The 27212-nt window shown below is 44.5% G+C and overlaps 1 protein-coding gene across 1 annotated transcript in view; it reads left to right on the forward strand.

The window, feature by feature from the left end:
• The window catches only part of BTBD11 (BTB (POZ) domain containing 11), a gene marked incomplete at its 5' end in the record, with an annotated part of 78771 nt that overhangs the window by 10146 nt on the left and 41413 nt on the right, over positions 1-27212 (forward strand). The window contains 2 exons of the mRNA XM_009872456.1: positions 4397-4601; positions 17190-17342. Of these exons, the coding sequence (XP_009870758.1) occupies positions 4397-4601; positions 17190-17342 (358 nt within the window). The remainder of the gene's footprint in view (positions 1-4396; positions 4602-17189; positions 17343-27212) is intronic.

Genomic DNA, 27212 nt, shown 5'->3' on the forward strand with positions numbered 1-27212 from the left:
TTTGTGTGCTGTATGTTACTGTATGTTGTATACCAGCCCCGTACAGACTGGAGCATCTTAACTTTCACTGTCACATCACATCTTTGACTTGAAGTCAGTGAAGATGTTCCTTAAATACTCAGTGCTGCCTTAAAGCAGGCCCGTGTCACGGCATGCACATTACATAATACTTGCAGTCTTTAAATCAAATGTATGTGGACCGTGAGCTCATAAACCATGCTGAACTGACAGCAGCAGTGATGGACGAGTCGTGCTTTAGTTCTGGAAAGGATGAAATGCCGATGGCTATGGCGGCAGCTCTATACGCATTGCGATGCAGTCATGGTTTTGTGGGTCCTCTGCTAGCTGACATGGGAGCCACGGTGCTTCTCCTCTGGGCTGACAAGCTCCAGCATGGAGCCACATTGCCAGAGCTCTTCCCCATCCCAGTGCAGGGCTGCAAGGCAGTGCCAGCCTGGGGCTTGTCACCACCGTTGCTACTCTCTGGGAGCCTGCCAGCTTCAGCAACAAAAATATCCTCAAATATACCCCCAACTCACTGTTCTTTTTTTTTTTATGTGTGTGTGACGTGATGTCTTCCTCTCCCTGGCTCTGCCAGCAGAGCAGTTTGCACGTGGTCTGGCTTGGCTTACATTGCATAAATTGTGGAAGTGTTTATTTGGTTTAAATTAAAAACAAAATAAAATTGGCAAGATCTTCCATGAGGCAGATTAGCTCGTCAGTCTGTTCCTCATATGGGTTGCAGGCTGTGGTACAGGGGTGAGAATGAGCCCAAGGGATGGCGAGGCAGGAATCCCCGCCAAGCCCCTCGTGTCGTGACGCCAGAGCCCTCGGGAGCTGCATCCCTGGAGTCACAAGATTGACTGCACTGCTGCGATTTTTATGATTTTTTGGAAATCATGCACTCGGGAACTTAATAGCCTTCCAGATGCACTCAGCTAATATATCTAAGATACGTTTTTGGGGCCAAAAAAGATGCAGAAGAGCCAGCAAGGGTGTGAGCAAGTAACTAGCCTCCTCTGGCAGAGCATTGCTGTAGCTGAACACAACTCTGGAGAACAGAGAGAGCTAACACAAAGTGATGAAGGGGTCTTTCCTGTTTATACTTGGCCACAAATTCAAGGTTGCCCTCCATGCTTAGATATACTGTGGCTTTTACAGCTAACAAGGAGTGCAAATAGTGGTTGGGTTTCCCAGATGGGAATTGAGTGGGCCGGCTGCTGGAGCCTAGACCAGTGAGTCCCATCATGGAGCTGGTTTTGTTTCCATGGGCTTTGGAGTGCCCTGACCAGGATCAAATGGATTTTTAACTCTAGGTATGTTCTTTGGAAGAGAATGGACAAGCGAAAGCATATGTAGCAAGGAGGAAAAGAAGCAAAAATATAGTAGGGGCCGAAACAGCACATGTGCATCTTGAACCAGATGTTATACTAGGCTACGTTTTATGGACTATGCATAAGTACTGCATTACAGAGTGTGCGTGCGCCTGTCAGCTCCCTTGTCCCTTCTTGGCAGTGATCCTGGTGCACAGCTATGCTAAGGCACGGTCTCTGCACTTAAGAATTTGCACCATAACTGGATGATACTGGATGTCTGAGGTTACGCTGTGGAGTAAAATAGAGAGCAGCAATGCCCATCTTGCCTCCAGTGCTTTGCCTGTTGGGTACCAGGGTCATAGTGCAGCTTTTTATACTTACTTACTTATACTTACTTACTTTTATACTTACTTACTGTCCTCTGTGAAGCTCAGTGCTTTATAGGTATGGATTATTTAAGCTTCAAGTTGTCTCTGATAGAGGAATGTTATAATTGTTAATATGGAAATTATTTGAAATGTAACCAGAGATAATATAGCAAAGGCAAAAGCAAGATCTAAGTCAGAGGCTTAAACATGAAAAGCATTAATTCAGCTTTAATCATATGATTTGATTTGGGTTTTTTAAGAAGCAGTTGAGGAAATACAGAATAAAAGGGTGAACTCCTGGTCGTATTGAAATGGTTGGAAGCTTTCCCATTGATTTCAGCAAGGCTCAAGTTCCTCCAGCATTGCATTGGCAGCGATGCTGAGCTGCCTACCCTGCCTATGTCAGTCTCGCTGCTGATTTCCCTCCTTACTCACCGTGCGGCTTCCTCTGGTGCTGGATGTGTCACTGAAGTCGAGTCGTCCCAGCGCTCAGGGAGGAGTGGGGATGAAGGAGCCCAGCTGCCTGAATCTAGGCCTGAGTCGCATCCTGATTTTGAGTCATCATTTGGTACGGCAGTCACAGGCGTTCTCTGGTGCCTCCTGTCTCAATCCACTGCAGTAAGACTCGTCACGTGTTTAACTTAACTTTCACCACATACTTTAGTGCTGTAGTGGCTCGAATCTGAAAAGGCTGCATTTAGTGCAACTTCTTTTTTCCTCTGCTTTGATATTATTGTTAAAGCTGGATGTTGCAGCCAACACTTTTTCCTTTTGGAGGAAAAGAGGGGAATTTACTTTTGCTGTCAGCAAGGTTGCTAGCGGTTAAATTGACCTATGCTTCACTTGGCAGTGCACGTCTACTGTGACCGTGAGCTGAACAAAGGGGGTCCCAAACTTCCTTGCTGCTTCTGGTTGCCTGCAGGTAATTTTATGCAGGACTAAGGAGTCATCTCAGAGGCACATCTGTTTCTCCTGTGGACCTGATCCTGCAGATTTTCCACATGAACAGATTCTCTCGGAAACTATGATCGAGCAGGGCTGCAAGATTGGTCCTATCATGACAATTTCCTGGCAGAGGGAAAAGACAGAAACTATTTTTAAATGAAGGCTTTGAATCAGAGGAATATTGTAGAGTGCAGCAAAAAAAAGTGTCAAAACCTTGAAATGGACTCGGCAGTTTTCTCATGCCAGCGGTTTTCTTCTCTTCGTGGTTTTAAGGCTGCGTTTTCTGAGGACTGGGCTGAGCATTTTTCACCGAGATGTTTCTATTCTCCCCAGTGCATATTATCGCAGCAGCAGCATCATTTTCTGTGCCAGTCAGACAGGAGAGAGGTGATGTGCTGTGATGTGTTCACAGGGGTGGGACTTTGCAAAAAACAACCCTGTAGCTCTGCCTTGCACACAGCCAAAACGGTTCTTTAAGTTTGCTCAGGAGTTCGTTACTTAGCTTTCCGTCCCCACCCCCCGACCCCTAGATTTCGTTTTATATTCCTACCTTGGTGTACATTTCTAACTTTTCCTTCTGAATTTCAGTGCTTAGTGGTCACTTAGGAAAGCAAATAACTGAAAGCATGTGACTTGTGACTTCTTAACACTGGAAAATTATGTCTTTTTTTCCCCATCACTCAGTTTTGTATAGCTTAAGAATGACCCAAAGGTCTCTTGCTCAGATTTTCATTTAAAACAAACCATCTGATTTGATCCAATGTCATTATTTCCTCCCAAAGAACTCCCAGAGTGATTTGAACACGTGAAAATAGGCAGTTTATAACCACAATTGTTTCCCTGCCTTTGAAAGAATGGTCACTAGTTAACAAACGTAAAATTCACTGCCTCAGAGGGAGATGCTTTAGTTAATTAGTTACAATCAGTACTGAGCTAAGAGGCTCACTGCTGCTTGCCCTTGTATTTGCCTGCTAATCTCGCTTGCTGGCTTTGCTGATCTTGGTCCATAAATTGTGTGTGGTTTCCCATACCTCCTCTGCGAGGAAGCCTTGAGAACCAGGTTGGTGCTGGGGACACGATGAGCGTCTTTCTCTTGGACCATTTTCTGTGCTCTGGAAACCTGAGGGGCTAGGTTTTGCTCACAGGTTTTGCTCTTCTGCTAACATGAAGTTTTCCAGGCCTAGCCTGGGCTTCCTAATGGTAATTTCAGTTGCACATGTGTTATATTGTCTTTTAGCGAGCTTTCCCCTCTTTTTTCTTCACCCACATGTCCCTTTGCACTGTGTGCTGACTGTCTCCTTCCTTGTTGCAAGAGGCTGGATTTCCCTGCCTCTCTCTAACCAGGAGTGTGCAGTTTTTGGTGCCACTCTGCATCATCCCCACTGATAATTTTTTCGGCAGCCTCCACAGGCTGTGCCTCTAGGTAACTGTGACCCCAGCCCTGGCGTACCAACTCTTCTGGTGGTGTTGATGTGGGCCAGCCTGACACTGCATACTCTTCATATTTGCTGAAACATGTCCCCTGTAGGCCTTTGGGGACTTGTCCACAGCCTGAGTATGTCACACCACACCACCTAAACAACCAGGCAAAGTCCAGCCTGATGATGAGCAATGCACAGGATCCCATCTTACCCTTTACTGTTTGCATTGTGTGAGGTTAAATGGAAGGGAAAACCAACCTAATGTGTCTTCTGGTTTGTAAGCTCAGGAGAGGCAGCTGAAAACACTGGCATTCACTCAGCCTTTGTTTTTTTTCTCTTTTTCCAGGTGACCTGGTGTCTCGAGCGATGCACCACCTCCAGCCCCTCAACGCCAAGCAACATGGGAACGGGACGCCGATGCACCAGAAGCAGGGATCGCTGTACTGGGAGCCAGAGGCTCTCTACACCCTCTGCTACTTCATGCACTGTCCTCAGATGGAGTGGGAAAACCCCAACGTGGAGCCGTCAAAAGTCACGCTTCAGACTGAGAGGTAAGAGCCACTGCGCAGTTGCTTAATGTTGTGGAGAAGACATTTCGTTAATAAATCAGCCTGGCTTGGCTAATTGCTAACCACAGCTTGCGCGTGAGAGGCTGCGAAGCAGTCTGGTTTGGTTTAGGATCACCTCTTTGAAATCCGCTTCTCTCGCCGAAGCGCTGCGTGGCTGACCCAATATATATCAAAAGTGACACCCAGTGGCTACATACAGCAAATTGGTTCCAGATGTGCACTCGCGAGAGATTTCCTTTTCCTTTCGTTGTTACTCAGCTATTCTGTGTTTTGGAAAAGAAAATGAGAACTTCTATTTCTGGCCTAGCAGGTTTGGGTTTAAATGTGTTTTTTCTACGCGTTAATAAGGCTCGACAGCTGTGATTGGGGAAGTGGAAAATGAATAGAGTAGTGTGTAGAAAGGAGAAGTTGTTAAAGACGCTGAGCTCCAGCCGTGCCGAGTAGCCGGGTGCAGGAGTAAGCTTGGGGCTGCTGCAGCTGGACACGTGTCAGGCTCAGGCTGTGCTGCTGTTCTCCCCTCTCTGGGGATGCTCGGGGCCCACCTGATGCCCTATCCTGGCTCAGGGTCTGCTGTAAGGTGCAGAGATGCCACTGAAGCTGGTGATTGGGTTACCAAATGCTGGCAGGCAGGAAGGGTGCCCAGCACAGGGCAGCTCTGCACTGCAGAAAGCAACTGGGACATCTTGCTCTCTTGCTGGCCAAGTGTTTTTCTAATTGGCCTGGGGAGGTGGAAGTCCTGCAGAAAAGGACACAGGCACGAACAGAAGGGTCAGTTTATTTTACTGTCTATTTCAACGTGTTACAAGAATAAAGCAATACAAGCTTATTATACTCTAGTTTTAAGCAGCAAGGAGAACAAGCAGGGAAATGCACCTACTCATTACTATATAGGGTCAGCAATAGTTATTAAGAAAGATACATCACCAATCACCCTAATATCATCATCCAGATCCGCAGTCGCTGGGAGCCCGTGTTGCAGTGAAGATTCTGGAGAACTGTCCCAGCAGTTGGGAAGTCCTATGCAGTGCATCCACTCATAGGTGAGGTCCCAGAAGTCGCTGCAAGAGGGTCCAGCTTTTATACTATTAAATAAACAACCTTACATAACTTCAAATGCGGGAACATCTGCTGTTGTCCACTGTGTTGCACTCCTCCCACAGCCTGGCCAGGGCTAAAGGAAAAGTACAAGGGAGTCTCCTTATCTATTTCAGTCCTTAATCACATGTTTCTCACCAAAGCCAGGCCTGTGGTCTCACGGTCTTGTAACACGCTTCTAACAAAGCAAGAGGCAGTTAGTTTCCCAGCCTTGCACCTGGCCTTTAGATAAAGAAAGATTGCTCTGCTAGTTCCTACTGCACATATAGCGTTACAGCAAAGCTTTTACAGATTGGCATTGGAATATATATATATATAAAAAAGCTAAAACAGATGATCAATACATTACGTGTGTGATTAATGCTGTGTAGTGTGGGGTTGTGAGATTCATCTATAGGTCAGCTTCAGTTCAGGGCCTACAATTCAGGCCCTAGCACTTCACCAAGAAAATAAAGCTATCTCCTGTCAAAAGCCCAGCAAACCCTCCAGTGTCACAAGGCTCCACCTGCGTGCTGAGGCAGGCTGTGCAATTTCCCCGCTGCACTTCTCAGCAGCGCTAAACCAGGCTTCCCCAGTACATAGACGAGAGGAGCGACTGGTGCTTGGAAAGTGGTGGGTGTTCTTTTTTTAGGATGGGTATCATGGTGATGTAAATGCAAACTGCTTTTTTAACTGAGCTCGACATTTACATCCCTGTGTGTATGTCACACTGTGTGTGTGCCAGACTTGGATCTGCGCATGTGCCCTGGGGTCTGCACATATGGGGCTCGGTTATTATTTTAGTATGAGGTCTGCATCTCAAAAGCAGCATTTGAGAAGCTTATCGTATATGTAATCATAAATGGGATATAATGTGATATCTTAATTGAGATACTTTTATGTTAATTCACAGAAAAGCACACAAGATGAAACTCTGGCATTAGTGATGTTGCTGGGAATTTTGCCATTTGCCTTTGGATGGCATTTTGTTTCTTTTCAAGTTCAGGTTGCTCTGTGAGCCTGTTAGCTGCTTTTTTCTCCATTGTTTCCAAAGTATGAAAAAAAACAAACCAGAAGGGAAATTACAAGAATCCAGAATTTTCTCATTTTTATAAATTATTTTTAATTTCATGATTTGCCAACCAGCTTTGTTACTACGGAAGACCTAACTCATGTCCAAGACTGGTTAGATACACAAAAAATAACCAAAATTAGAATATACCCTTACTTGATCTGTAGTCCCCATCTGTGGGAGTAATGTCACTGAAATCAGTGTGAGCATAAAGGTGAATAATGCTGAGGACTCTGGTTTTGTAAGGGTTCTGCAGACTTCCTTGTAGAAAGTGAAAAGAGCAGGAATATTTGAAAAATCACTTTTAGCTTTTGCTTTAATAGGTTTTCCTTCCTCTAAGACTGCCTTAATACACGTTCGCTTCGTTAGAGAACTTGAAATGCTTATTACTTAATGTGATTGTTCTTCTTTGCTTTATTTTGAATACTCTGTCTGGCAAGATGTCCTCCTTTGGCAGGACAGTTTAACAATTGCGGTGTGTGGTTAGGGCCAGAGCAAGTACTCGATGTTATTGCCAAGAGCTTGTGGTCACTTTTGGAAGGAGCAGATACTTCTGTTGCCTAATCAAACATGCGTTAGTACTTAGTGCTGGAGTGGGTGCAATGCAGCCTTAAACATGAGCCTGGATATTTCCATGGAGTTGTTTTCTGGAGCTTCCATCAGCCGGACACAACAATTCTGTGCTGCCCAGAGCAGAGATTGGTGAAGCTGGCTTCTCTTTAGGGCTCTGAGGAGCCTTCCTACCTACTTCCCATCTCTTTTTAACATGCAGGCATACTTTGTGGCCCATTACTTATTCCTGGTGGCTTTGGTTTCCACGATGGGTTTTTGTGCGTTGTGGATGAGTGGATTTGTTAAACACGACATTTTTATAGGCGGAATACTTGCAGGCTTTGTGCCCTATCTATGTGCTGTATTCCCTCTCTTCTTCTCCAGCTGTGGCAATTGCTTTTATGTTGGAATTGCTTCCTTCTGGAAGCGAAGAGGTCCAGGCATCTTTCCCCATCCTTGGCCTCTCTGTGTTATGTTGGTGCGGAGAAGTCAGGACTGTGTGGGTCTGGCTGTAGGCAGTATTTCCATGAAACAGGGGTTGTCCTTGGCTCACGTGAAGCCAACTTGGCTACTGTCTTGGCCCCGTTCTCCCTGACTGTGCATACCCAGGATGGAGAGGGTTGTGGGATGGTGCCAGAGCGCTCCCCTGGTGTTTGTAGGGCTTGGTGGCCCTGTGAGAGTCACGTCTTCCTTCTCACCCATCTCCAGCCCACCTGGATTTTGGCTCTGAGTCAGACTGAGTTTGAGAACTGTGGAGGTTCTTACAAGTCCTCCTGTGGAGACTGGGTATGGGAGGGAAGCCGGTACAGTGATGGTCCTGCCTGGCTTAGGACTTTCCAGCGCTGAGAGCAGTACCTCCCTCAAAGTCTTTGGAGACGTGTAAAATGGGATGTTTACCTTTGAATAAATCTGGTGCTTTGTTTCTAGGGAGCATTTCTTTGTGTTTGTTCTTCATGGAAGTAAAGAAACAAGAATGTGATGTGTTTTTAATAGTGTTTGTCTTTAGATAAATTAAAAGGGAAAAGTGATTCTACAGGGAAGCTCTTGCTTGGGCGAGGAGGCTACTTTCATGGAGAGGGGAAGAAGTGGAAAGTGTCCAGATGGCTCAGAAAACCTGGAAAAGATTCCTCACTTCCTAAATGCCAACAAACCTGAACGTAAAATGGATGTGTGACCCCCATCCCACCCCGAATTCATGTTCTTTCACTCTCGTCACTTTGAAAGAAAACCTCCGATTTTTTGTCTATGTGGCTGGCACCAGCAGTCCTGCTGGGGTGGGTTATCTAATAGCCCTGGGTACTGTGTAGATGACTATTTTGGTAGCGGTGGAGTTACGGGAGCGGGTTTAGACCTATTTGTGGGAACGTAGACAGCTATTTTGACAGGCGTGGAGGTACAGGGAGGGAGTGGACCTGTTCGTGGGGTCCTCTAATGCATTCAGCTAGGAACATGATGGAGATACTTGTGCCACGTGTTGCCTGCAAAAGCAGTGCTCCTCTGATGCCTCCACCTGTGGGTGGCTGTGGATTACTTAAGTTTGATCATTCTTCTACTTTCACAGGATTTAAAAAAAAAAGAAAAAAAAAAAGAAGAAATTGTAGATAAGGTCATTGTTGCCAAGATTTCTTTCTTACTTGCTGCTTCTAGTTTAATAAAAGGATCTGTCCCATGGTTCTGTTTTGCTTCTCAGCCTCTATAACACTTCCAAAATTATTGCAAGTAATTTCTTAAGTACCGGAAAGCGCAGAATCTGTAGTTGCAGATTTGCGTGATGTTTTTTTCCTTAAGTGGTTACATACCCACTTTTATCCACAGCTGTATTGACAAAGTCCTCATTACTTCCTCACTCTCCATGGTCCCCATTAACAACGTATTGAGAAGCGGCTGCTCAGCAGCTCAGCCAGTCCAGAACCACCCATTAATTCTGCTCACAGGCAGCAAAGTTCCTCTCCAGAGCTTCCTTGGAGCAGCATTAACCGCCTGTACTGCCTGGCCGCATTTATCTTCTCCCCTCAGGTCTTAATTAATTGAGTTGATGGATACATGTCAGGTTTTAACCTTCTTTTCACTTTTCCTTCACTATTTTTCCCTGTATGTGGAGCAATCCCTTAGGAAACTCCCATGGGCTAATTCTTGCTTTTTGTTTTTCTGCCTGCTTTGCGTGTGTGTGTGGACACACACACACTACAATATGCACATCCTTCACACACACTTGCAGATTGTAGCCTCTAGTCATTTGTGATTAATGGGGAGGGTTTGGGTTATCAGCTGAATTTTATTTCATGCTTCATTATTGGTGTACCTTGTTAATTAGTATGATGCAGCCACCTTAATTAATGTTCCACTGCTATAAAATAACCTGAACTCTTTGAGAGAACCTTTGTAACTGGTACAGCCATGTCCATTGTACAGATTATACCTGTATAGAACAATTTCAGTAAGAAGATAACTAGGGAAATATGTCAGTGATTTAAATTAATATACGGTACAAACTCCATGGGTCAGGCAGTCTGCAGCAAAGGCAAGCAGAGTGGAGGGAATGATGGTGAGTGCTGATGAAGAACAGGTAGAACACTAGCACGTGAGGAAGTCCTGCTGTGAAACCTGAATGAACCTTGCAACGTGTAAATTACACATATTTAATGTGCCAGCAGGGCATAGCTCCATATAACCCTACATATATTTTTATCCACTATTTAATTGAAAACTTCACATGGTAAAACCATGGCCTCTCTGAACTCACATTTAACACCAGGGTTGATTTAGCTGGGAAGCACTGAAAAGAAATTCCAGATACATCCTTACATAAATCCTCTAGATTTGCATCCTAAATATCAGACTTCCCACTTTTTAAAAATCCTTTCAGAAATTGGCAGCTGCCTGCAGTGTGTGAGACAGCACATGTTACAAGAAATAGTTCAGGCAGTATTTGTAGCTCAGATGTCAGACGGTATATCCTTGCTATGCTGGGGCTGTATTCTACACCTAATTTATCAAGCTAGGCTCGTGCAGTCCATGGGATGGCTATAGGATTTTTTAAATAGAGAAAATTACGTGCAGCGCTGAGAGAACAGCGCGTTAACCCAGGTTGTTCTGCACCACGCTCCCAACCCTGGCGTCTTGTCAGGGATTTATGCCACAAGCCAGTTGTATCAAATCTGATGTCAAAACTGCCTGTGAAATATTTCCCCATTGTGGTCGCTGGCCGAGTCATCACTTTGACTCGGTTGTGTTTCAAGTCTCAGCCATTAATGTTTTTAATGCAGGAGAGGCAGCAGTGATGGCGCGTTCAAACGCTGTACGCGAGTTCAAAAATTGTCACTTGCAGACACCCTTGTGTGGACTCTGGAGCCCTGATGTCTGGGTACACAAAAGCATAAGGATAAACCCTCCCTCTGCCTAGGCTTTTCTCATGGAGGCTTGTGTTAGAGTGAGGAGATTTGATCCTTCGGCCTGAACAAAATGCAGGATTGATTTTATTTTGTTCTCTTTGACTTGGGTCACCCTTCTTTGGGCTTCTGGGGTGACAGAGGAGCTACCTAGCATGGGATAGGTGCATGGGCCATTGGTCAGGCTCCTGGTTCTCTGGGCAGGATTGGAACTGACAGCTTTCTTGAAAGGATCAGCAAGTATCTGGTCTCTCTGAAGACAAGTAGCTTATTCTGTAAATATACGAGTTTTGTAGCCCAGAAACCCATCAGAAGTGTGCACTAAACATTGGAAAATGCACGGTTTTCTATCCTCCAATAATGCTAAAAATGGGCTAGCACTGCATATATAGTTTCATCATGTGTTTTAAACAAAAAGTGTCAGAACTGAGGATGCATTTCAGTTTGTATATTAGGATTTTCTTTTAAAACCACCCATGGTTTTATTTAAAAAGCAAAAAAATGAAAATATCTTTTCACAAGGTTGAAGTTGCTGACTCATATCTACAAGCAAAAACGTCTCCCTACCTTTATCTAGGTAGGCTTTTTCCTGTAAAAGTACAGTCGAATGCTTCTTGAAAGAGCTCTTAACTCTTGCTTGATTTCTTTTGCGATTTTAAACAGCAGTGACTTGTGTGTAAGCACTTTGGCTGCCATTGCCGTGAAGATTTACAGTCACCACCCCTTGAATGGAGTGAGTGAAGAAACTCAACACCTACCACAACAGCACCCTCCTCAGTAGGTAAAGGACCCTGCAAACAGAAATAATCCAAAAGAGTTGTAGTAGTTAAACCATACAGAAAGTATTTAAGTTAAAGCAAGGCCAGGTCTGTACAGCTGTCTTCACTTCATGACTGATGGGGACAGGGAGGGACAACATGGGTGTGGGAATTCACACCCAAATAGGATTAGCCTTCAGGATTTTCTCCCTTCCCATCGTGATGCAGACCATCAAGCCAGTTCTTTCCGTAGGATCTGATTTAATATATTTAGTGAGTGTGTGCGGCGGGGCAAGAGCTCAGTGTCTGACAAAGAGCAATGTGAAGTGCTCCTGGAAATAGGGAGGCTACTGTGCTGCACTTGAAATGATGATTTTTTCTTTGAGCACTATGATCATTTGGGGAAATCTCTTGTGTGCACCTGATGAGCTCCATGGAGCGTACTGCAGCCTTTGCTGTGAACAAGGGGCTGGTGGTCTGTCCAGGGTTTGTGAGCCACGGTTGTGGAGGAGGACTGAGCCTGGATGAGGAGCATTCAAAGGTGTTGCACGTGCCATCAGGAAGGTGGTTTAAGTCTGCACACTTCTGCGAAGGTGACAGGCATTAGTCCCTCGTTTTGGACTCTCATTGCCTGACAGAAATGATTTAGGGAGTCACCAGCTGGAGAAGGATGAGAGGAGTCTCCTCCATAGTGGAAAATGGGAGGAGAGAGTGAGATAGGACACTGTTTTCCAGACAGGGTGTCCCACCACTGTAAGGGAGAGGGAGTGACTGAGGAGAGGCAAAACTGGTTAAGCTGCTGGGAAATCAAGAAGAGAGTGGGTGTGCATGGCAGCCCTGCTCCTGAAGGACTGGGTGGCAAGGTGGATCGTGAAGTCATGGTCGATGGGCAGTAGGGAGTCTGCACCCCGCAGAGGTGATAGGGACAGGGTGAAAATAGGGTGCGAGGTTATTGGGAGCTGGGATTTGTAGGAGTGCTGGCCCTAATGCTTTGCAGCTCTGGCATCACAGCAGGTGGTGCGCAGAAGGGAGCTTCATCAGTCTCCTCAGAGACCCATGCAAAAATAATGAAGCATCCTATTGCATTTCACAGTGCACATTCCTCATGCTCTTCTGTTTGACCTTTCCTCCTGTTTATGTACAGGTATACTGATAACAGTAATAATAACAATAACGAAAAAGCCTGAGCAACTGCATATACGTGAGGGGACTTTTCGTATCTCTGTGTGCCAGCAAGCCAAGGAGGGAAATGCTGGGCAGCTGCGGACTACTGTGTGTGTGTCTTGAAAAATATGAGGTTTAGGCAATCCCTCATGAGGTTAAGATGACGCTATTGGAGCAGGTTATGTGTTAGGTTTATGTTCCCTGCCGTAGCATCTACTTTCCTGGTGAGTCACTTTGTAATTTGAAGTGCCCTAGAGACATCAAACCTGCAAAAAATGAGAGATTTGAGGTCCGATCTGGCACGGAGGGGTCATTGGCCCTCTCTGGAGAGAGGGTGTTGGGAAGAGGCATGGGCGGGTGCCAAGAGCTGCTGCATCTGAGGGTGGTGCGGAGCAGGACGTGTGACATCCAGGGTGTGAGAGGAAGGCGAGCTCTCTTCCCTTGCAGGGGAGGTGCCGGCTGGATATTGTCTGCAGATGTCTGCAAGGCACAGGAGCTCGCGGGTCACTGAGCCATCCCAAAATAGATGTGAGAGGGATGCTGGGCAGCAGGAGGGAACAGGGAGGGATGCTGCATGGAGAGAGGAACTGAGGGAGGGGAGAGTTTCTGGAGTGCTGGTAATTCCCTTTTCTGTTCAAGCAGGGACCTGGGGAGGGTGTGATCCAAGCTGGTCCTTGCTGAGGACCTGGGGGGCAGCGCCCAGGAGGGTCCAGCCCTTTGGGATGTGCGTTTTGTTGACTTCCTTCGACCTTCCCAGCTCTTTTGTGTGGGATGGGGATTGCACTGTGCAGAGACCTCTCCCTGCATCCTGATCTGATATATTTTTCCCCTTAGATGACTGATCAGGAAAATATGAGGCTGTGCAGAAACTCATCTTTTTTTTGGTACATCACTTAAGCTCGTGCTTAACTTTGAACTGTAGTGAATTAAAGAGGATGGGAGCGCATGTTTAAAGTTAAGCACAGGTACAGAGGTAGGCTGGAGGAGGTCAGAGCACTTGCTGACCCGCACCCCAGTAAGGTGCTTTTACAGCAATCGAGCTGCTCCTGACTTTCCACATCCTTCAGGCAATCAAGACCAGCATGTTCCTACTGTGGTTAGATTAATTTAATTAAGGCATGTGCTTCCAAAATGTGTAACTAGGTGATTTATAGAACACAAAAGTACTGAACTCTCCTGGTTGGTACCTGCCTTTGTACAGCAGAGATAAATCAACGTATACACTAATGATGTGATGCATTCGCCTAACCCATTTTTGCACAGTCTCATTTAAAAAGTGAAATATGTCTTGCTGGTGTCACGTTGTCTTATGGGTTGTCACCTCCCTATAACTTTGTGTTCCTCTTTCTCCTTTGGCACACAAACAGCATTTTAAAAAAAGTTCCCTTCATGTGGTGCATAGACTCTTGAAGGGTATTTTTAACCTATTGCGCTCAACCTTATTTGGTTCTCTTCTCAAAATACAAATTGCCTGACATGCTCAGATATGCAATGATGGGAAAGCGGGCTTGACTTGGAAAAAAAAATGTAATGCATGAGGACAGTATGGACTGAAATTGGCCTTTAGAGAAAATCCCCCCACTTCCACCAAACACCAATTCACTTCCCTTTCGGGATTTTTTTTGCACCAAATACCCACATTTATTTCTATTTCTCTGTTGAAGTTTGCAAGCCTAGGAAAGAAAAAAAATGCAATTTCATAGTGCAGTTATCACAGTTCCCTTAAATAATTCTATTTGCTCTGCCCCTTACTGTGACGGGGCAGACTTTCTGCTGGGTGAGATTCTGACCTTCATGAGAGAGGAGAAGACAGTGTGAACCCCCTGAGTCCCCTGTCTAGGCATGGCTCTCTGCTCTTCTGTCCACCCAGCAGATGTTACAGGAATGCTCCATACAAGCCTGTTTTCATTTCTCTAATCCAGACTGTGTTCATTCATGGAAACCCTAACCTAGAATTGAATTCCCTTTTGTTTTCCCAACACTTTTACATTTTTACATTTTTACACTTTTTTTTACGTTTACACTTTTGCATTTTTACACTTGCGGTGTGATTTGCAGCTCCCTCTCTGCTGTTTGCTCAGCAACTGATGAGAACAACTCCCACTGATCACTTGTCCCCAGCTACTTAACACCGCGAGAGAGGGTCCCTTCTGCTCTGAGGACACGCGTCACAGGTGACCTGGGAAGCAGATCACCTTCCAGGAGCAGATACACCCCTGCTTTCTGCCACCTCCATCCTTTGACCACCACTGCCTTTACGACAAATGGAAATTTTTCCGTGGCAGCTGTGGTAAAAGATGTTCTGTCCTTATCTGCCTCCTTATGTGGCTGTGGCAGGTCTGGGGAAAGCAAAAAAACTTGGAAACAAACACAGCCTGGTCTTGAGGTGACGGCAGGGGATTTGATGAAAGTGGCAAGTGAGCCAAAGATGTCATATTTCAAAATGAGGTTGCTCATTTAAGCGCCTGTGAGATTCGGGAACCTGGTGTCCCAGGGAAAGTTAGTGGCCTCAGGGCTTCTCTGTCCTTTGGTGCTTGTGAAATATCTCATTCCTCCTCAAGAATATTAATATCAGAGCTATGTAAAGTCAAGTCTTCAAAAGAGAAATAAATTACACAAAGAGCTATAAATAGGAAAAGGATATTCCAGAGTCAACATCTTCTTAAATAATTTTTCTCAGGATAGATCCTTTTGGGGTAAAATTAGATATTTAAAATGTGAAGTATTTGCACACTGGGCACGCAATCCAGACTTCTCCCCCCTCGCCCTTTAAAAAAAGGGCCCACAAAAGGGAAGGTAAGGACAGGTAAGCTGTATCGAATGAAAAGGAGCAGGAGAAGTGAAGGGAACGGAAGTAGGGGATGATGCTGCACTAAAAGGAACATTTCCAATATTAGGATGAGATACTGACCTAATAAACAGAAAATGGGAATATAACAGTTAAAGAGGAAGGGAAAGGGAGCCACATAGGAAATGAGAAAAAAGAAAAAAAGGTTCAGAAGAAGGCAAGAACAGGTTAATTACAGACATTCCTTGAGGACCATAGTCATTTACAAGTTTCATCTCTCTTTTTTTTTTCTTTTTTGATATTATAGCAACCTTTGTTAGTATCCCTTAGCCATGCTATCTGCATCACAGTTTTGATGCATCTAAATAGTTTTCAGTAGTCCTGCCTAAATACAGGACTTTCAGCATAGTTTTCGAGTGACTCTTGTACAGATTTATTATTTTTTAATGATTTTAAGAATTTTATAGTGTATTTTTTATAAAGAGGAATTTCTTCTACCTTTCCTCATCCTTTCCCCACACAGACTTTGTCTTCTGTGTACAGCCATAGAGGAGACACCCTTTTTGGACACCCCAGCTAGGTACAAAAAACCTGGGCACAAAAACCCTGTTGGGGCTGGGAGGTGGTTGCTGCAGCCTGTGTTGTTTTAGGGATGTTGTCCACCTTGACCTAACAGGCAGCGACCTTCCAAGATGTTTAGCTGAAGATTATTATTTTTTTTAACTCCAAACTAGGACTTGAAGCTATGGTTCTTATTTAAGGTCTAGCACTTTTCTCTTCATCCCCAAATAATTTTCGGTGTAGATGAGGGCAAAATGTATGCTGGGTGCTTCGTGTAAGGCGTGGGCAGCTCCTGTTGGGATATAGGGCTGTCCAGGTCTCGTGGAATGGACAACCATGTCTCTGATCGTGTCCACTCTTTAGTCAAGTGGAGGCTGTGGCCCAGTGTCCCACCATCCACTTTGGGGGTTGGTTTTTTGTATTTTGTTCAAGCAGTAGCACAGCTAGTACCCAAAGGTGTGGCAGTTTGATACCACTGAAAGTGAAATGATACCACTGAAAGTGATATGATACCACTAAAAGTGAAACGATACCACTAAAAGTGAAATGAAACAGTGGTTTCTGGTGCTGATAACCTCACTGATAATCTCCACAACGCAGCTGGACCAGCTGCAGAGGTCCCCGCTTGCAGCACTGAGCGCTTGGTGCGCATTGCATCGGCAGGAGATGCTGGTGACTTCCTCACTCATCACCTCGCCACCCCTGGCATCCTGGGGTGGAGGCATCCCCTCTCTTCACCCTGATTCTTTCTTCTCTCCCCGTTGCAAAGTGGCAGGGGAGTGTACCCAGCCCAGCATGTCAGCCAGAGCAGGACGTGGTTCTGTGCCAGGCTTCTGTCCTCTTTTTGGGATACGCTGTGAGGGATGGGGTGGGGCGGCAGGGCTTGCCAGGCGGGTGCACCGACCTCACAGGAGCCCCATAAACGAGCATGGCTCATAAATCTCACTCTTCAAATAATCCAGCTCCAGAGACAGGGTGAGACATCTTGATTTAGACCCGCCTGAAATTTGCTGAGCCGGTTTGCTCTCCCGTGCTTTCATTTTGCTTGTTTCCTTCTCTCTGGGTGTATATGTATATACGTACGTATATTCTCACGAGCATCTACATGTGCACACACACACAAACACCCCCCCACCCTCTCTCTCTCTCTCTGTATACCTGTTAATGTTGATGCTAGGGTACTGTAGCATTCATGTCTGTGTGCTTTCCCAGGCCGTTCATTGTGCTGCCTCCCCTGATGGAGTGGATACGGGTTGCCGTGGCTCACGCGGGGCACCGACGCAGTTTCTCCGTGGACAGTGATGACGTACGGCAGGCAGCGAGGCTCTTGCTGCCGGGAGTTGACTGCGAACCTCGACAGTTAAAGTAAGTCCACGGCGGGCGGCGGGGGGAAATAAATACGGGCTGCTTTGTGCAAAATGTGTCTCTCTCTTCCTTAAGTGACAGCGAGCAAGCAGGCAGGCAGAGGGCTCTGTTATTGCCTTGAGAGGTGCATGGACGCTTGGGCTCATCGCTGTGTGCGTTGCGAAATCGGCTCCCGGTATTTGCTCACATCCGTGGATAAGCTGGTTGCATGGTAATGGGTGCCTGAATATCTCACAGCAGGATCGAGCCTGTAATCGGCTCATCAGAGCTCGTATAGGATGTTGTGGGTTGGTTTTTTTCCCTCTTATTATTAGATTCTGCTTGCGATTGAGGGGCTGAAATCTTCAGCTAATTATCTGTTTCATGTCGCTTTGCTATAAAATACTGAAATGTAATTGGCAGGGCTGCAGTTATTTTTCAGAGCTTTGTTTTCAGCATTAATGCTTAAAGGGCACGTTTAAACTTATAGGTAAGAGTACCTCTTGCAGTAAAACTGTATTTCTCATGGTAATATTGGTTCAAATTAGTTGTAAATGTCAGCCTAGATAATATGACTTTTTCATGTGTCAGATGCGACCTTTTGGCTTTCTAATGAAGTCTTAAACTGTTTATTGCCAGGTTATGTTTTCGGTATCTGTTCTGCCTTATTATTATGTACATGTATGAAAGCATGGTTTAAGGCTGTTCTGGAGTCAAGAATGTATTTGGGTTTGATTTTCATATGAAAAGGCATTCTGGAGTCTGCTAAAGTAGAAGTTACTCACTGCTGTTACTTCATGAATTTGTGCATAAATCCCAATTTTCAGCAGTCTTCCTCTTTGTGCAGCAGTGGGTGCATGCTTTCCTACAACACCGAAATCTACATGATTAGCTGTGACATCCTGCATTGGAGCAGCCGCCTTCTGTTGACTCTGGCCTTGACATGCTCTTTCACCAGAGAGTATAATACTTTACTTTGAGATCTGCATAGGCTTTTTATAGTCACAGCTATTGAATATTTAATTGGAGAAATATGTCGAATTTCAAAAGTGAAATTTGAGCATTTCAGATTTCAAATCCCGGCTGTTAATTGCTTCCCTTTGGTGTGACCATTTTGGCCCTCATTTCCAGAAGTACAGCGTTCCTCACCCCTGCTGAAATGTTAGGATTTAGAGATACTACGCACTTTCTGAAGACCTAGCACTTGGTTTTGAAAGGCACAGTTGATTTCATACCTCTTCCAGTATTTAGGTAGGATTGCAAATAAGGCAATAATGTTTCTACTCTTTGTCCTCTGCCTGAAAAAATAAGGTAGATACACTTAAATATCTGTGGATTTAAAAAACAAAATTTACCATTCTTAAATTTGTATTTTGTCAGTATATATTTATATATAGGAAATGCCATCAACTATTAGATAATTTTTGCGGAGTTTCAAAGTCATCTAAAGTTTGGGATAGTTGTATTATACTGCAGAAGAATTTATTAATTATGAGGAACAAATCAGCACTTAGTTTAAAGTCGCCATCAAGAATTCATTTCTTAAAGAACAGAAGTGATTACTGTTGTCCTGCTTGTCTTACAAGTGGGAAAGAGCCTGAAGAGCACAGCCTGGGATTAACCAGGTGGGAATGAAAAGAGCAATCATTCCTGAGACAAATTCTGGATTTTAGAGAGCTCAGAGTTTGTGTTATGCTCTTATTTGCCTGCAGGACTCGTGTCCCGAAATTACAATCTCATTGTTCCGTGCTGGCAGAGGTCTGCAAATGAGTGCACGCGTACTTTGGGATTTATTTTAATGTCTGTGCCTACTGCCGATGTAGTGCACCAGGTTCTGTGTGTAGCTGCAGATCAGACCCTGGCTGCCTGTAATCCTGAGATCAAAGGAAGGACCGAGCTTTTCTGAAGAATTATGTGAGGCATGTTAATTTGAAACATTGCAGCTTGTAATTTTTTGTTTGTATTCCATGCAGACCCTCAGCACGTCTCATTTCCACTAAGCCAAGGATCAACCTTTCCTGCCTCCCCATTAGGGAAGGAATGTTTCCAACTATCAACTCCTCAGCGAACATCAATTCCATAAATGCAGACACTGGGAGGGGGGCAATAATGCAACAGCTTTGCAGGAGATGGTTTTTCAAATAAGCTGTGTGATGGATGGCAGCTGGAGGATTTTTAAATGCCGTCAGTTTGGTATATTTTGTGACATTTACAGAAATGGCTTAATAAGTAGAACCTTGAAACTGATTCAATTTCTAGACTTTTCTTAGCAGTCTTCTTTAGTCCCTGAAATACAGAGACTTGAACCCAGAAGTTCCCATGGTCCCATGTGATTCTGCATCATTCCATGGTGTTGATTCACAACCTGTCATTGCAAATGCATAAAACAAAGTCAGCTTCCATGGTGAAAACACACACATACGGAGAGAGGGAGAGATTGGCAGGATCTCAAAGGCTATGAAGTTCAGGATCAGTTCAGATAAAAAACAAATGTTCAGTTTCTTATCTGGACTACAGCATGGAGGTCTCTCAGCAGATGCAGGTTCGTGTGACGCTTTCCAGCACAATCACGTACTCTGGCTGTGAGGTTCCCTATATGTGGCTTTGTAAATCATCTCAGCTTACTTCCTGCCTTTCATTCCAATACTTCCTCTCTTTCTCCCCTCTTCTGATCCTTTTTTAAAAACTCATCACCTTAATTTCTTGCAATGTTTTCATCTCCTGAAAGAGGAGATGCTCTTGTGCTGGCTAGAGGACTGAGGGAAGCTGGAATAAGACAGCAGTTGCTTGTCTCCTTCCTGATCTCTTTTTAATTTTATAGCAGCAGATGTGCCAGAAAGTTTCTTCCCTTTCCCTAGCCGTGGGAGATGAGCAGGGATATAAATGTTCACCTTCCCCCAGGAGCGGAAGATTTAGATAGACCAGTTGTCTCCACCTTTTACAAGGAGCTAGGTTTCACAGATGGATTGGCAGCTGACTGAGACAGAAGCCCAAGCTGTGTCCAAAATGTTCTTTGTCATAGTTGGAGACCAGACTTGAATAAAGCTTTACCTGCACGCTGGCCCTGTTGGGCCAGCTGAAGCAGCTAGATGTAGTTGGTAGAGAACTGCAGCTTTCTGCTGGCATAAATCTGGTGAAGGTGAGTCCTCTGCTCCCTGCATTAGACCTTTTATTAATGAAGGCATCAGACATGAAACTAATTTGTTGCCAGGAAGGGGAGCATGGTGATAAAAACTGTGTTGACCTGCCTTTCTGCTGCAATAAGGTGGTGTCACCTTTCAGTCTGCACTGGGTCTGGCAGGCGACAAGCAGATACCTGGTTTTGGGTGCTCCTCATCATCACATCTGCAAGGGGTACCTTTCCCCTTGTTCCACCTTTGCACAAGGATGGGACTATATGATCTTTCAAGGTTCCTTCCAACATTTAACATTCTATGATTCTGTGATTTTGATTCTATCTCTCCTTCCTTCATTCTGTGGGACGTTTGTTTAAAATAAACAAAAAAAAATAAACCCAATGTGTTAGACATGTGGTGGGAAGGATTGCTAATGGATGACTCCATGTAAGGTCTGGAGGCTGATGGCAGAGAAACAGAGCAAAGGAGAAGCATCCTGTATTGCTCAGCACAAAGGCTGACGTGCTTTTTATCAGGATCAGTGGCTTCATTTCTGGTTGCCCTATGTCATGGCAATCCTGGAGGATATAAAGATGCTGGAACAAACTGACCTGAGAGAGGTGGTAATGTCATGTGAGGGGCTACTACTTGATCTCTTCTGCACCTGACTAGATAAAGGGCTGTTTTCTGGCCAGTCAGAGGTTAAAAGAAGGATATAGTCTAGCGTGTGAGTGCGTATGTGCATGTGGTTTTTTTCCTGATACCCAGAAGCAGCAAAAATTGAAGACAAATCCACAGCCTCAGAGATGTGAGTATAACTCCTCTCTACAACGACCAATTCTTATGTGTTATTTGAAGTATTTTCTTCTATCCTCAGCACTGCCTCAGAACTCTTTGATTCCAAGTCACCCCCTGCCTGGTTTCTCTGAGAAAATGGCTTGTGGTGGTTTGGCCCTGGCTGGAGGCTAGGAGCTCACCAAAGCCGCTCTATCACTCCCCTTTTTAGATGGACAGGGGAGAGGGAAGATGTAACAAGAGGCCTGTGGGTTAAAATAAAAACCAGTTTAATGTAGCAATAGCAAATGCCACGCGTGGAAGCAAAGCAAAACAAAGATGATTCTCTACTTTCCATCAGCAGGCGATGTCCGGCTGCTTTCCCAGGAAGCAGGGCTCCAGTACGCGTAGCGGTTGCTCCAGAAGAAAAAGACAAACAACTAATGCCTCCCTCGCCTCCCTCTTCCTTCTCGCTTTTATATCTGAGCTGACGTCATATAGTGTGGAATACCCCTTTGGCCAGTTTGGGTCCGCTGACCCGGCTGTGTCCCCTCCCAAGATGTTGCCCACCCCCAGCCTACTGTTGGGGCACGTTGGAAAATCACAGCCTTGGTGCTGTGTGAGGACTGCTCAGCAGTAGCCAAAACACTGAGGTGCTATCAACACCCTTCCAGCTACTAGCCCAAAAAACACAGCACTGAGAGAGCTGCTGTGGGAAGATTAACTCCACCTCAGCCTGACCCAATACACGGCTTTTCCCAGGTATTTCTGCAAAATCCTAATGGCAAGCAGCCCCTCAACCCTGAGAAGGGCTCTGCTGACGAGAATTAAGTGGGAAGTGTCTTCACTGCTGGTACTTCCAGTGATGCAGGAGAAAGCATTTCAGGAGATCCCAAGGGTGGGATTCTGGCCCCTGAACCCCAGATGTCCCAGCTGGACATCTGATCCCCGGCTTGGCTGGGAAAGGAATGCCCTGTGGGGCTGCTGACTGAGCCCACATCAAGGTGTCTGAGTGAAAAGGAACACTGAATATGTACCCGTTGCACTGAGATCCTCCAGAAATGTCGGTGAGGCTGGACATTTCTCTGCAGCCCTAGGGGTTTCTGGAAGCCCTCTCATCCTTGTTAGCCCCCTGTCCCCTCACCCAGCAGGCTGTGAAGGTCCTGGCTGGGATTTGGAGAAGCAGAGTTCAGTCATCTGAAGGAGTGGTTTCTTCTTATCCATAGATGAGAAGGCTCATGCCTTTCTCTCGCATGGTAGAGAAACAAGACTGCTCCCTGTGGTATTCGTTGCTGTCCACCATGGCCACACACTGTGGAGGCAGGTGCCACACTGTGGCAGGAGGAACTTACAAAGGTGTCCAAAGTCCTTTTTGGAATCTGTACCCAAAGAGCAGTGATGGGAAACAGGATTCGTGCTGTTGGGCTCCTCATGGATAAAGGCCCTCAGGGATCTGTCTTCTTCTTGCCCTGTCCCATATAGGCACACAACCTGTAGAGACCCTTGGGCTCTGGTACTAGCAGGGTGCCTGTGAGAAGCATCACAGTCCCTTGTTTGCAGTCCCTGGATGTTGAGAGCATGCTGGAGGACAGAGTTAGGCGGTGGGGTTTGCATGTTGACCCTACTGGTGCGATCAGAGCTCCCCCTTATGTTCCGGTCAAATTTGGCTGGAGGTGGCAGCATGGCTACTGGTCAAGGCAGAGCTGGTGTGACAGGGCTTGCGCCCATGCACAGCTGGAAAGCCATAACTTGATCCCATTTAATCACTTGTTCATACACATTTTGGAGTTGTGGCTGGGTTCCCAGAGGGTGCTAGGCTGACGTATAGTGAACACAGAAAGTATCGCTTTTCTTCTCTGCTTGGCTGTGAGTCTGGGTTCTGTCTCTGCTCCTGGTCATGGCCGTGCACATTTTCCTCCTCTTATCCTGGGATGCAGAGGTGAAATTAGGATCTGAAAGTGCAGGCCTTGAGGAGGCACCTGTGAGAGGTGTGTGTCAGTGCCAGCACAGGCCATCACCCAGGAACTTAAAAGTGAATACTTTGCCACTGTTTTCAGGAAGAAAACTCTGACAAAAGAAAATGTAATAATAGCAACAATGTTATGAAAATGGAAAAACGGTAATCCAAAGGAGAGCAAATTATGCGGCTTAATGCGCTCAAATTGAGGTGACCAAATAACCTGCATCCCAGTGATGAGAAAGAGTTGCCTTGTGAAATCAGAGGGTCAGAGAGAGAAATATTATTAACAAAGCCCCAAATAGTCCCATAACTCTAATGATTAATAATAGTAATGCCCAACATTTGAGAAGGATTAAAAATGATCCAAGGAAAAATCCAAGCTGTTAGTGCAAGGCCTTTGAATGTTTTTTCAAGCAAAGACTGATGAAAGACATGTTGAGGGAAAAATGGAATAAAATGTGACACAGATTTTCTAATAATAGATCTTGCCAGACTAATCTAATAACTTTTTGATAAGATAACTGATTTTTACCCCAAGGAAATTCAGCAGATTTCATCTATTTGGACTTGAGTAAATGATTTGATGCAATCCACTCAGGGAGCTGTTAGTTAAGATGGGGAAGATGGGGGTTAGTAAAGGAATTGGAAAGGGAGCAGGGGTTGGCTTCAGGAGAGGTGGCAAGGGCTGGGTTGGCTGTGGTGGGGTTCCAAGCAGAGATCTTCAGTTCTCACTCTTTTTTAATTTTCAGAAAGGGTTTTGGCACAAATCTTAGCAGTGTGCTCATGAAGTTAAAATTTGCTGATGCCATGATGCTGAGAGGCATTGTCCTGACAGAGGAAGTTTGGGAAATCATCCAGGAAAAAGTGGATGACCTTGAGGGCTGGGACAAAAGAAATGGGATGAAATGCAGTTTTGCACAAATGGAAGGCAAACACATTGACATTATAGGAAAATAGACACCGCATTGTATATGTAACACATACACTGTCTATGCAGTATAACATATGCTATATTGGAAAGGTGGTGATAAAGACTGTAGAGCTGTATTTAATCTCAGAATGATTGTAAACCACAAAAGTGCATTTACACTGCATTTACAGCAGATACAATTGGAGGGTGCATGGGGAGAGGTATTTCCCAGAGAAGTGGGAAAATATTGGTGCCTCTGTACGTGAAAGTGGTAGGAAGTGATGTGGAATCACAAATCCTATGTCTGGGTCAAGAAAATATTCACATTGGACCAGGTAGAGAGAAATGGGCTGGGGTGGTTTGCGTTTTGGCAGAATGTTCTCTTGGAGGAAGACTAGAAGAAACAGGCTTATTCAGCTGAGGAAAGTGAGTGCTGAGGGAACATGTGACACTTCTCCAGAAATACATCAGGAGTAAATACACTATTTAAAGGGCAGCGCAGGCCCAGGAATATGTGAATATTAACAAGTCATGAGTAAGTTCAAACGGAAAGTGTAGATGTAACCAAGCCTTGCTGCAGCATAGGCCTGGCTATATTAACCCTCCAGTCCCACGTGCTCCTGCAGCCACTGCCTCGTCGCAGCCTCACTCAGGAATCTGAGTTGCGTTTACAGCTCTGAGCCAGAAAGGTCTCTGTGCAAATGCAGTGTCTGAGTGCCTTTGAAAAAACCTGTCTTTAATTGAAAATCAGTCCTGATTTACAATTAGCCTTGGCCTGAGAATACCTAAGTCTGCTTTTCTGTCTGGGACCATCCCTCTTAATGAAAGCTCTCTAGGAAAATAGGATTATCAAACTCAAGAGTGAAGCTTATTTAACATGAGAGCACCCTTAGCTCATTCCAGAGGGTTTTCTTAAGACTGTGGAAAGGGAAAAATACAGCAATGTAAAGGGAAGGTGTGTTATTTAGTTCTTTCAAAGCAGTCTATACCATTTGCCATGTCATCTTTATACTACACGTTAGCAATTCTAACTTGAAAGTGAAAGAGGAAGAGTACATTTAATGTTTTATTTATGGAAATCCTGTGCTTGTACTAGAGCATGAAAATATAAAGAGACTTTAAAAAATAGAGATTTGAAGACAGAAAAACATTTCCACTGTTCTTTACACTCTCTTAAAATGCAGTGGGTAAGGGGCTGAGTTTCTGCAGAGGGAGAAAGAGTAGAAAATTGCTAAGAAATTCTACTGTTTAATTAGCTACAGTAGCTTCTAAGCAGGGATGGTTGTTGTTTGCTTAGGTCCTTGAATGTCCTTGTTCTTCCCAGAAATTTTCACTAATCCTTTAACATCAGCTATGACTATTGTCATAATTAGACACAAAAATGCCAAACCAGCAAGTGATCTTAAATAAGCTACTTGACAAAATCCAGCAGTCCCTTGAGGCAGATGGTGCCAGTGGATGAAGGAGATTTTATTACTTAGAAGGTAGAGCACGGGTTTCCTAAGGTGAATCTCAACCTGTCCTGCCAATGGGCTACTTGAAAACAACAATAATAAAAAAAATTATTGAAGTGGAGACCTTGTCCTCATGTTCTCCTTCACTTTCAAGGCAGAATACGCTTGTATTTTTACAGACTTTAGGATCCAACCTTCTTGGGTTTTTCCCCTTATGAGCAAGTTCATTACTGTTTCATATGCTCTGTTTCTATATACATTCCTCAATATAATAATCAGGATACAGATAGCATATCATCTTCCACTCATTAGTGAAGACTTGTACTATTTGTTTATATGAAAGTTGAGTCTGTACCCACATTTTCCTGTGATGTGCTGGTCTTGTTAAAAATCTGAAGTAAGATTCAATTTGGAACATGGTCGCTGGCCTATATACATGGGGACTGTAATATTAAGAGTGTTTTGAAAGATAGATTTTGGTCTTAATATGATAGTCCCATCACTTTTTTAATGTATTTTGCAGTATCTGTAACCAATTTATTCTCAGGCCTTTGAGAAGAGTAAGAGGTAGGCTAATAAATACCTCAAGTATTTTTATTTTCTTATCTTAATTTGCCTTCTGATTCAAGTAACTGGAGCTATTTTATGTCTACATTAAAAAGTAGTGCTCTTCATCACTTTGATCAACATGTTTGTGCTTATGTTTCCCTCTCTCCAAAACCAAAAATACAAATAATCATCTCAATATAGTATTTTATTTCAGTCCTATTATTACCAGCACTATAGTTGCTTTTAAAGCACCACATGGGAAAAAAGAGGGCTCACAAATTTAAATCAAATTGTCTGCCATGCCTGCTATTGCCATTTGTGTCTGTAGTCTCACTGAAGAGCCAGAGGCAAGGAACAGGACCCTTTTGTGCTGCGGGCTTTGCCTACCCAGATCAAAACTGTGATCCCTGACCCCAAGAAATTCAGCATTGCAAATGCATGTATATTACTGGCTAAATTATGACTCCTTCCAGACTTCCAACCAGCTGAACTGTAGTTTTTGACTTGAGACCTCATTCATATTTAGGACAGAGACAGACTGAATAAACTCCAAAGAGCAAAAAAGACAGGCTTAATGAATAGATTATCATTTTTTTAGTTGAAAGGGCTGGTGATCAAGTCCTGGGTGGACAAACAAGGTTTTGGTGCTTGGCTATCAGGATGATGATCTGTTCGCTTCTGCTGAGGGCAACATTTGTCCTGCTGCTCATTGAAGTCAGCACTCCATTTCTTTTATATCAACTATTAACATGCTATGCTGGCACGTATTATTAAGATGTTCCTACATCTTTTTTTGTAACATTTGCAGAACATTGCTCATTGGCTTTTTTTTTTTCACTAATTGTCCACTACTGACTATAGCAATAACCCGCTCCCAAAGAACAAATAAGTAAAAACCTATGTAACAAGAGAGCTGCTTTGTCTACCAGTTACGATGGAAACACTTTTCCTTTGAATCATCCATTTTCCCAAATGTATTCAATCCATATTAAAGATCTTAGCCAGCCTGACTGAAAATGAAAAAAAAAACCCACCCTTGCATTTAAACCATTGCTGTAGAAGTGCTGCATTATGTTTTCGTAATGTGAGTTTTGGAAAAGATAAAAATAATTTGCTGTGCTGCTAAGA

Source organism: Apaloderma vittatum, unplaced genomic scaffold (assembly GCF_000703405.1).
Source record: "Apaloderma vittatum isolate BGI_N311 unplaced genomic scaffold, ASM70340v1 scaffold3527, whole genome shotgun sequence".
In the NCBI taxonomy this organism is placed as follows: Eukaryota; Metazoa; Chordata; class Aves; order Trogoniformes; family Trogonidae; genus Apaloderma; species Apaloderma vittatum.